The sequence below is a fragment of the Hyaena hyaena genome, unplaced genomic scaffold (genome assembly GCF_003009895.1).
Source record: "Hyaena hyaena isolate Hyena2069 unplaced genomic scaffold, ASM300989v1 scaffold_316, whole genome shotgun sequence".
Taxonomy (NCBI): Eukaryota; Metazoa; Chordata; class Mammalia; order Carnivora; family Hyaenidae; genus Hyaena; species Hyaena hyaena.
In genome coordinates, this window is record NW_024080946.1 from 691,735 (window position 1) to 703,182 (window position 11,448).

Consider the following 11,448-nt stretch of genomic DNA (forward strand, 5'->3'; position numbering starts at 1 on the left):
CTATATATACACTTTTAATTTTCTTGTCTGCCTAGGTGGCTTTCTGAGTTGTCGCCTTCATGGTACTTGAACTTTTGCTCAGGGGGCTCCTTTCTGCCTTCCTTGCTGAAACCATCTGCAAGAGTGTCCGAAAACCGGCATACGCTAGAGCCCGTATCCTGGTGGGTATCTTAAAAAAAGAACTCCTGCTTCTTAATTAAAAAAAAAAAAAAAAAAAATCACACAAAATGATAAAGTCTAAATCTCAGCTTTGCGGACGCTGCTGTGCCTGATGTTAACACACACGTGAAGTAGGTCATGGAGAAAGTGGTCCCGAAGGAGACGTTACCCCGAGAGGGCAGAGGCCGGAGCGAATGTGGCCGTGAGCATCTGGGGCAGCACGGGGCTGGGGGGGGGGGGACTTACTTGGGTGTGCCCGCAGGCTTCCAGTACCGGCAGAAGAGGTACTGTCCGTCGGCATTGACCAGGTGGGGCAGGTCCTGGTAGGGAATGCTCTGCGGGGTCTGCCTGGGAGAACTTTCCTCCGGCATCCTGAAAGGATCTTCAAGCCCTTGAAAGAAAAGGAGACATTTTCCGAAGTCAGAAATATGGCAAAAAAAAAAAAAAAAAAAAGAAAAAAAGAAAGAAAGAAACCGCACAGGGAGGGGGAAACGAGCCTCCCTCGTTCGGTGCCAGTGGGATTCTCAGGGCAGTTTAAAAAGACCCTCCATTTCAACGATGTTTAAAATCCCCAGACTGAAAAACCCCATTTGTTCTTAAGAAAATGCTCACTTCATTTTTTAAGTGCCTCATTACAGCTCTTTCCCCCCCTTCCCATCTGTGTTTATTTTAAATCATTTCAGGAAACTTCATCTTAAAGACTATTTTAGCTGTAATCAAGTGGAAATTATCGTCAGCTCCGTGGGTATAAAGACGCAGCTGCGAGGAGACCTGTCTGTCTTAAAACCCCCAAGGAAGTTTCAAAGGGGCGCCATAATAAGGTGGATGATACTCCAATTAATGCCTCCCGGCTGAAATTCCAAAGCCTGCGCGACAAACCTGTTTCCATCATGTCCTGGCTTTTGCCTTCCCAACCACGACAGCATGGAGACTCAGAGCCGGGCAAGTAAGGGCTGCTCCCTCATCTGGGCGGTCACAGGGCGCATTCGAGCCGGCCCCCAGCCCCGGCCCCCCAGCCCCCGCCCGGCTCCCCGGAGCCAGCCTGCCTTCCGGGCTTTGGGGTGCTGAGCCCCGAGCCCGCTGCCAGCTCGCGCTGAGAGCTCCCGGGGCCCCCTCCTCCCCCAGGGGCGGGGAGCAGGCGCGCGCGACGCCCGGGTGCTAGTTCAGGTCATCACTTTCCCCGCACAAATCCACGGAGGGGGTCGGCGGGGAGAGGGGCTGGCGAGCGCGGCGCCCCTGCCCGGAGCCTGGGAAACTCGCCCCGCGCACAGCCAAGGCGCCTCGCACACGCACAAACGCGGGTCCCCGAGGCTCCCGACAAACTTTGCTTCCTGCCTGTCTCCGGCTGCGCGGGCCACGGAGCCCCGCAGCTGTCACCGGGGACGCCGCGGGGGAAACCGGAGACGGCGCCGGGCGTGTTTGCGGGGACGGCGGGGACCGGGGACAAGTTGGTTCGGGGGCTGGTGCGAGCGAGCCGGGAGGGCGCGCGCACCCAGACGCGCGCGCACCGCCGTGCACACGCGCGCGCGCGCCAGGGGCGCGGGAGCCCACGCCGAGCATGGCGGGGACCCCCGAGGCTGCTCCCCGCGGCGGGGACTGCACGTGCAGGCTGGGGCGGGGGCCGGGAGGCAGTTACCGGGGCCACGAGCGCCGCTGTCGCGTTCCCCGAGCGCCGCGGGTCCTCGTCTGCGCCGGGCCAGCGCCGGGCCGAGCTGCGCGCCACCGGCTCCGCGGCGACAGGGCGCGGCGTCTGCGCTGCCACTTTATCCCCGGGCCCGCTAGGCGGCGGGGGCGGCCCCAGGTGGGTGGGGACGCGCGGGACCGGGGGCGGGCGGTGCGGGGAGGCGGCGCCCGGGGCCCACGTGTGCCCGGGCCGCGGGGAGGAGCGGGGGCGCAGCCCGCGGACCCGGCCACGGCCACGCGCTCCTCCCCTCCCTGCCTCGGGGGAGGCCGCGCCCCGGGGTGGCCGCCCAGGGACCGTCACGAGGCCTGGAACCCAGCCGCGCTCTCCCGAGTGTCAGCGCCGGAGGGCTCGCCACACCCACGGGCAAGACACCTCGCGCACACAGACCCACGTAGGGACACGGGCTCCACCCAGTATGCACGCGTGCACGGACCCACGCGCAGATAGCACAGCACAGACAGAGGGACGCGTGCAGATGCATGTAGGCACTGCATGCACCGTGCAGGCAGACTTGCACCCAGACTTCCCCGCAGGTACACACGCAGACACGCACACAACATACCACACACACCCACCGAGATGCTCAGTCCACAAAGACAGGCCGGTGACATCCACAGAGACCCAGACACACCCAGAAACACAGAGCCACGCACACAGAGCCACACGTAGACCTCAAGGAGACACGCACATGTGGGCCAACTCTCCTGGACAGACACACTCCCACATGGTCAGACACACGCATAAAAAGCTGGGGTGGGGGTGCACGAGTCCCCAGGAGGTAGGGTAAAGGCAGACGAGTGTAGCCTCGTCCCAGCACCCGTCCCCACCATCCGGGAGGCCGCCCCGCATGAGGTCTCTGGGGCATCCGCACAGGCCCCGGGGAGGTCTGAACGGGACCCAGGACAACTAGCAGCACAGGCTGTGGCGGTGCAGGAACCCAGCTGGGTTTAGGATCCAGGCCACCGGCTCCAGCTCCTCCGTTTGTCCTGTGAGCCTTAACCTCCTCACCTGCAGCCGGGGCCGCCACAGGAGCGTGACCCCTGTCCCCAGCTCGCACTGACCTCAGCTGGCCTCTGCGCCTTTCCTTCCTTCATAAATAACTCTACACCATAGCAAATGTTGAAAAGAACTGCTGTACTCACTCCAGAAACTGGTGTCTCATTGTCACACTGTATGCGTGCAGGGGCCCAGGCCACTTAGAGCCTGTGATCTGACTTAAGAAATGAAACAATATGGGGCGCCTGGGTGGCTTAGTCGGTTGAGCGTCCAACTTTCACTTAGGTCATGATCTCGCGGTTCGTGGGTTCGAGCCCCGCGTCGGGCTCTGTGCTGACTGCCAGCTCAGAGCCTGGAGCCTGTTTCAGTCTGTGACTCCCTCTCTCTCTGACCCTCCCCTGCTCACGCTGTCTCTCTCTCTCTCTCCTAGAAATAAATAAAAAACATAAAAAAAAAAAGAAAGAAATGAAACAATAGCCTTTGAGAAGCTATGGGTTGTAAGTGCCACCAAGTGGCTCAGCCAGCTCTCTGACCTCAGGCAGGTCACCAGGCCTGGGACAGAGGAGCTACATGCATCTCGTAAGGGCAGCTTTACAATCTCCACGCAGGACAAGCCTCGAGGGAGCGATCCTGCGGCAGGGAGCTGGCGGAGCCCTCAAGCTGGCCATGCTAAATACACCGGATTCACTTGGATGTAAGTTATTGGAGGGGGGGGCAGCTGGGGATCTGATGGATGGGGGGGGGGGCAAAGCTCACCTTGTACACAGCTGTGTTTTCAGTGTTTTCCAGCTCCAGCATTCCAAAATTTTAAATAGACAGTGTTAAAGGTTTGAGGACAGAGTTTGCTGAAGTTGTCAGCAGAGCCTCTGTAGAAATGGTGGTAGAGAATTGGAAGCTCTGTGTCCTTGGTCACCAACATAAAGGAGAGCGTGGTATGTGGTCAGAAGGTTGGGAAACCATGAGTTAAGACTCTGAGACTCTGCTGTTCTGTATCTGGCTATGTTTTTCATTAAACTTTAAAAAAATATTTATTTATTTATGAGAGAGAGACAGAACGTGAGCAGGGGAGGGACACAGAATCCAAAGCAGCTCCAGGCTCCGAGCTGTCAGCACAGAGCCCAACACGGGGCTCGAACTCACCAACTATGAGATCATGATCTGTGCCGAAGTCGGATGCTTAACCGGCTGAGCCACCAAGGCGCCCCTTAATTAAACTCTTTATTTTGAGATACAGGTAGATCTGGATGTAGTTGTTAACAAATAGTCCAGAGAAATGCTGTGTACCCTTTACCCAGTTTCCCCCGATGGTAACGTCTTATGAAAAAGTAGGATGATATCACAACCAGGATATCGACACTGATGCAGTCTAGATGCAGAACATTCCATTGCCACAAAGATCCCTTGTGTTGCCATTTTGTAACACGTCTACTTCCTTCCCACCCCCATTCCCTTCATAACCCCTGCCAAGCACTAATTATGTCTCCATTTCTGAAACTTTCCCATTCGAGAATGTTCTATAAAGTGAGTCACACAATATGTGACCTTTGAGGATTCACCTTTGCCCTCAGCGATCTCCGGGTGGTGTGGGTAGCATCCTATGGTGTGGACATACCACACAGTTCATTGAGGGACTTCTGGGTCATTACCAGCTTAGGGCTGTCACAAATAAAGATGCTTTTGGCGCTCCTGTAGAGTTTTTTTGTGTGAACACAAGTCCTCATTTCTCTGGGATAAATGCCCAGGAGGGCAATTGCTGGGCTGTGAGAAAATTACATGTTGTTTAAGAGCCTGCCCAAAAGTATTACAGAGCGGCGGTACCATTTCACATTCCCATCGGGGATGTGTGAGAGGTCTGGGTTCTCAGAGTCCTTGTCAGCACCTAGTGTTGTCAATATATATATACATTTATCTATTTTAGCCTTTTCCTCCCCACCACTTTTCTCCTTCCCTCCCTTTGGGACTCAGATAATGTATTAGATCTTTCATTATAGTCCTATAGGTCTCTGAGTCTCTCTTCATTTGTCTTCCCGTCTAGTTTCCCTCTGTCGTCCAGACTTTGTAATTTCCAGTGCCCTGTCTTCCAGTTCACTGCATCTTTCTTCTTTCTCCTCCATCCTGCCTCTGAACCCATCCTCTGAGCTTTTTTACTCCAGTATTGAACTTTTCAGTTCTACAACTGCCATTTGGAAATTCTAATGAAGATTAGATCTTCTCTTCCTAGGCGGAGACTCGCCATTTTTCATTAGTTTCAGCCATGTTTGCAATTGCTCCTTGGAGCACTTTCATCACAGCTGCTTTAAAATCTCTGTTCTTTCAGGTGGCATCTATCGATTGTCCTTTATCATTCAATTTCAGATCTCTCTGGTTCTTGGGGAGATATGTGATGATGATCTTATATTATGTTGTGAGACTCTGGATCTTCTTTAAAGCTCCTGTCTTAGCTGGTCCTTTCTGGCACTGCTGCGGGCCAGGGGACGGGCAGGTGGCCGTGTGGCCTCATTGCTCCGTGTGGGACTAAACAGCTAAGCCTTGGTGGGTGTGGGCGTGGGCTACCTTTTTCTTCTGTGTTGTTTGACTAGTGTAGAAAGGCCAATGTCTGAAACTTTACTGGCTTGTTCAGCTTTCTCTCTCCTTGCCTTTAGGCTGGAAAGAGTGGGCTTTGGTTAAGTATCATTTGGTCTGTGCCTTTGGCATTTCCGGGTTGCTGGCTTCTCTAGCTCCAAAACTGGAGTATGTGAGGCAAAACAAAAACTCGGGAACTCGCCACCATGTCATCCCTTGGCTCCTGAGGTCTCTAGTCGGTCTGCCTTTTCTCTCCCCTTTCAGAGTCTCTTTCAGTTCGGTTTATAGATGACGTACAGGGTTTTCAGTTGGACTCAGCAGGAGGAATAGGGAAGAACACACCCCCTGTACCACTGCAGACGCAGACGTCCAGTATCTGCTACATATGTCAGCAATTCCTACCAGTGCACGTGCCCAGAGAGACTCAGAACCCAGCCTCTCCAGACCAGACCACTCTAGAAACAGCCATGTCCCAGAAAAGTCCAGTTGGCAGGATCTGCCCCTACGGCCTGGGATGAAAAGGCAGGGCAGAGATTCAAGCACAATCAGTGTGTTTCTGCTCCCACTAGTGTCTTGTGTGGCCTTGCAGAGATGCTCTGAGGTTTGAGCTGAATGGAACACGCTGGAAACACCTGTGGGGAGGAAGGCAGTAGGAGCAAACTGGGAGGCGATAGGAAAGCCAGGAGTTTCTCTTATTAGAAATGTTGGTATGTGCGGGGCGCCTGGGTGGCTTAGTCGGTTAACCGTCCGACTTTCGCTTAGGTCATGATCTCATGGTTCGTGGGTTCGAGCCCCGCGTCGGGCTCTGTGCTGACTGCCAGCTCAGAGCCTGGAGCCTGTTTCAGTCTGTGACTCCCTCTCTCTCTGACCCTCCCCTGCTCGCGCTGTCTCTCTCTCTGTCTCCTAGAAATAAATAAACATTAAAAAAAAAAAAAAGAAAGAAATGTTGGTATGTGCAAATTAACTCCTACAGCTTTGTGCAACCACAGGAATGTGGGCGGCTGTATATTTCAATGACAGATCACTCCTGGATGGACAGAAGTAGAGGTTGGGAGTGGAGCTGGTAAGCAGAGTGAATGATGAAAGATGTAAGACTTTGTACAACTTTAGAGGCAAATGAAGGTGAGCGAAAACACGTGAACTCTGAAACACGTGAACTCTGAAACACGCTCCATGGACTAGCTGTGTAACTTCTGGCGACTCAGGGTGACGTGAATATGTACTCTGGGCCGTGGCCACGGTTAGTTCAGATCGTGTCTAGGCAGTGCTCAGCACGGTGTCTGGTGGGCAACCAGCTTGCACTAAATCAAGAGTAGAAGGGCGTGGTCTAAGGAAAGGTACTTTTTTATCTGACCAAGATTTTTCGTGTGAATTTTTTAAATTGGGAGTTTCACATGCAAATCCAGATTCCCAGCTTCTCTTGAAGAGCAGAGGGGTGTGGTCACGAGGGACCGTTGGTGTTGGACGTGTTGACTGTGAGGGGCCTGTAGGGGAGGCTGGATTTGTGGGTCCAGAACTGAAGAGAAAGGTCAGGCCAGAGATGTGGGAGGCTCAGAAATGATCTCTGCATCTGCGGGATAGAGCACACTCACCTCCGCAGAGCAGGCAGGTGAAGGCGTGACTTGGTGTCCTGTGTGGGAGTTTGAGCTTGGCCAATGCTATGCTTTCAAAATGTTTGAATTCATGGCCAACTTTTAAAAACCAGGACACTTCACACAATAGTGCTGATCCCTGGATTTCCTCTAAAAGGCAAAAGGCCTGTCAACATGAAATTCATTCTATGAGGCCAGCATTACCTTGCAACTAGATGAAGACATCACAAAAAAGAGAACTATAGGTCAATATCTCTGATGGACATAGATGTATAACTCCTGCTCGACAAAATATTAGCAAACTGAATCAAATAATGCATTAAAAAAAATAACTCACCACAATTAAGTGGGGATTTATTCCTGGGATGTAAGCATGGTTCAATATTCACGATTCAATCAACGTGATACAGCACATTAGTATGAGGAAGGCTACAAACCATATGATGACTTTAGTCAATGTAGAAAAAGCATTTGACAAAGCACAACATACATTCATGATAAAAGCCTTTGTTTTGTCAGCAGTTTAGAGGGAACATACCTCAACGTAATGGGCCGTACATATATGAAAACCCCACAACGAACATACGACTCAGTTATGAAACACTGAGAGCTTTCCCTCTAAGGTCAGGAAGAAGACGGGGATGCCTACAGTCACCACTTTTATTCAGCATCGTGCTGGAAGTCCTCGCCACAGCAGTCAGACAAGAAAAAGGAATAAAAGGCATCCAAATTGGCAAAGAAGTAAAACTTTCACTCTTTGCAGATGATGTGATACTAATGACAATGAGATATCTCCACATACCTGTCAGAGTGGCTAAAATCAAAAGCACAAAAAAACGGCAAGTGCTGGCAAGGATGCGGAGAAAAAGGAACTTTCGTGCATTATTGGTGGGAATTCAAACTGGGTCAGTCACAGTGGAAAACAGTCTGGAGGCCCGGGTGGCTCAGTTGGTTGAGCTTCAGACTCTTGAGCCCTGTGTTGGGCTTGTGCTGAGTGTGTAGCCTATTAAGATTCTCTCTCTCTCTCTCTCTCTCTCTCTCTCCCTCCCCCCTCTGCCCACCTCCTCTGCTCTCTCTCAAATAAAAGTAATTTTTAAAAAAAATTTTACATGTTTTTTTTTGAGAGAGAGAGAGCATGAGTGGAGGAGGGGCAGAGAGAGGGAGACACAGAATCTGAAGCAGCTCCAGGCTCTGAGCTGTCAGCACAGAGCCCGACGCGGGTCTCGAACCCACGAACCGAGAGATCATGACCTGAGCCGAAGCTGGACGTGTAACCGACTGAGCCCCCCAGGCGCCCCTAAATTTTTGCTTTGTGAAAAAGCTAGCCCTTGAGAGTCTGGTTGGTGTCATCGGGTCAGAACCCGAGAGTGGGGGTAGGTGTTGGTGGTGGCAGGCAGGGTGTGATGTGCCTTTCTAGACTTTTTGGCTCCTCTGGGATGTGCAAGTCAAAACCTGATGCGCAGTAGCGGACACAGGAGGAGAGTCAGGGCTTGGAAGTAAATGGGGCTTGATGTCACGGGAGTGGATTCGATTGCCCAGGAACTGTGAGCTGGAGGGAGAAGTGGACCCAGGGAGATCCTTGTGCGAGGGAGGAGGGCGCGGGGGGGAAGGGGAGGGGGAGGAGGAGGGCGAGGACTCAGATGAGGAGAGTTTGCCCAGGTGACAGAAACAGAAGATTCCTTGAAAGGCGTGTTTCCCAGGACCCAGGACCCAGAGGGGCACCAGTGTTATGAGAAGGACCAGCAGAGCCTGATGCTGTCTAGAGTCAAACAAGACAGCTGGAACGCATTCCATAAACAAGGAGCTCATTTGCGGCCTCGGAAAGAATCTAGTTCATGGATGAGCCGGGGCACGCGGGACCCCTTAATCCCCGTCACCTGTGTAACCCATCCCCTACCCCTCTTCCGGCTGGTGACCATCACCAGGAAGGCAGCAGCCTGCACTGAGCTACGAAGTGGGTGGAAAAAAATTGAGATCATGACCTGAGTTGAGGTCAGACACTTAACCGACGGAGCCGCCGAGGCGCCCCGTGGTTTCTGTTCTTTCTGCTTCTGCGAGCGGGGGGTCACGAAGAACCCTGCCTCGCTCACGCGCCCGGCTGGGAGAGAGCAGGTTAGCTGCCTGGCCCAGGAGAGGCCGGGCACAACGCAGTGTCGCCGTTACTAAGCTAAGGGAATATTTGCACGTTTGAAAAGTTATGAGTCACTTCCCCACCCCTGCGCCCTCGTTTCTGTCCCCAGGCAAACACCTCTGGAGGTCCTTGCGTGGCTTCCTGGAAATGCTCTGAGGCCCGAGGAGAGTGGAACATGCCAGAAATACCTGCGAGGGAGAGAATTAGACACCAGAAAAGAAGGCGTCAGAGGGAGTAGCTGCTGCATTTCTGGCGACTCCATCGTGCTGGGCTCTTTGAAGGGGCGGGACCAAACTGAGTGCGGCTGTGAAGCACGGGGCTTGAGAAGCACCTCCCCAGGGGAGCGGGGACCTCTGTTGCCTCAGTGGCCCCCGCGAACGGCCTTCTGCACTTGACTTTGTGCAGGTTTGTGCTGCCTCCACGAGGACAGCGTCAGGACGGAGCTGGATTCAGGACGCCGGCTGGTGTCACAGAATTGTGTCGCGCGGGGAAAACCCCACACGTCTGGTGACCAGGGGTGTCAGAAGGGAAATGTTCTGTGTGACAGTACAGGAGACGTTCGGAGAGAAGAAGCGGGTTTTCCCCTCCTCAGGAGGACGACCGGGTTTTTCCAGAACAAAGAGAAGGGAAAAAAAGAAACACTTTGTACTATAGGCAATGCCTACCGAGACCGGACAGTCTGAACCTGGGTTCAGGACAAGTCATGAACCTGACGGTGAGACAGAGAGGTCATAAATATTCTTAATGTTGCTGGGCCACGGTGTGTTCATTCTGCGGCTCCGTGTGATTGAAATGGTTGTAAAAATCCCCCCCCCCCATCATATCTGCCTTGGCTCCTTTCCCTCTTTTTCCCACGGAATTTTAAGCTCCCTCTTCATAAATTCTTCCCGTAGAGATTTAGCGCCACTGATGCCCATGGTTAGGAAAGGGTGCCTGGGTGGCTCAGTCATTTAAGCATCTGACTCTTGATTTCAGCTCAGGTCATGATCTCGAGGTTCATGGGTTCGAGCCCCGCGTCAGGCTCTGTGCTGACAGCTCAGAGCCTGGAGCTGCTTCCAATTCTGTGTCTCCCTCCCTCTCAGCCCCTCCCCCGCTCACGCTCTGTCTCTCTCAAAAATAAACATTAAAACTGAAGTTAAAAAAGAAAAAAGAATCATGCAGGCAAAACAAAACAGGGAGTTTTTAATCCTTTCCAAGTGGTTCCCACTGAGGTGGCACCAAGTGGACTCAAAATAGGGAGGAAAATGAATAGGTGCCTTTGCCAACGCTGCCACCCACGTCACAGCGGCCCCCCCGGGGCTCTGACCGGGAGTTTTGCAGCTCAGGAAACTGCCCGAGCGGCAGAACCAGGCCCTGGACCTGCTCCGCCCGTGCCCTGTGTTCGGGCCTGACCCGCAGGCTGGCGCGTGGACCCAGGCTGATGGCAAAAAGGCATGCTGGTGTTCAGGAGCCGGGGTCTGAAATAACCCAGCTCTGTGGTGGGAGAGTCCCTCTTCGCTCTCGTCTTTCCGGTGATGAGCAGCAAGCAAAGTCTTCATTAGGTTTTCATGCGTCCGGAATATTCCAGTGTTTGTGCATCTTCCTTTTTAAACCAGTGGGCTTTCTTACTATTCGTTTTAGCTGTAGGGTTACCTTAAATGTGTGGGAAGTGTTCATTTTCTACTTAAAGAAATCTTTTAAAAGTAAATGGAGTTTGGGGAGTCCGGGTGGCTCAGTCGGTTAAGCGTCCGACTCTTGATTTCGGCTCAGGGCATGATCTCACGGTTTGTGGGTTTGAGCCCCGCGCTGGGTTCTGTGCTGACAGCTCAGAGCCTGCTTGGGGTTCTCTCTCTTCCTCTCTCTCCCTCTTCCGTTCCTCCACTCACACTCTGTCTCCCCCCAAAAAACGAAACATAAAAAAATAAAAATAAATGGAGTTTAAAACATGGGTTGATTTAAAGAAAGATACTAAGTAAACTACAGAGCACATGGGACGCAGATATTGCAGGTCAGAATGTCGGTGGCGGCCGGTGAGACTGGGGACTCAGGTGAAATGCTGGGAGGAGCGGGTGTGGGCCCGGCGCCTCCCCGCCTCCTGCTGCGTCTCTAACCTGGCTCCAGCTCCTCCCCCCAGTCTGCCACTGCACTTCCGCCTCGGCTTTCTGTGGGTGAGGACAGAATTGGCCCAGAAGGTCTCCAGGGGTCTTTCCCAGCTCTCAGAAACAGTCTGTGGATGGCTATTTTTGCTATGTATTGAAGCACCCGCACCAGCCCTACTGGGAAAGTCCATTAAGCACAATCAAATCTACTAAGATGAAAATACTGGCTCCCACCCACCCACCACC

General features: G+C 53.1%; 1 protein-coding gene and 1 long non-coding RNA gene across 4 annotated transcripts in view; one reads left to right on the forward strand and one right to left on the reverse strand.

The window, feature by feature from the left end:
• Positions 1-2,181, reverse strand: part of LOC120242716 (monoglyceride lipase-like) — a 76,191-nt gene extending 74,010 nt beyond the window's left edge. The window contains exons 1-3 of one of the 3 annotated variants that reach the window (XM_039248634.1): positions 1,796-2,151; positions 1,039-1,124; positions 406-550 (exon numbers count right to left, since the gene is read on the reverse strand). In XM_039248634.1, coding sequence (XP_039104565.1) covers positions 406-550; positions 1,039-1,051 — 158 coding nt within the window. In that variant the 5' untranslated portion in view covers positions 1,052-1,124; positions 1,796-2,151. Of the gene's footprint in view, positions 1-405; positions 551-1,038; positions 1,125-1,795 lie in introns of those variants that run through there. The other 2 variants (XM_039248633.1, XR_005531147.1) reach the window with 2 other exon arrangements.
• Positions 860-10,043, forward strand: LOC120242718. Its single transcript, XR_005531149.1, has 3 exons — positions 860-1,105; positions 3,448-3,533; positions 9,234-10,043. It is a non-coding gene; the product is annotated as an uncharacterized LOC120242718 (long non-coding RNA).
• Positions 10,044-11,448: the final 1,405 nt, after the last annotated feature.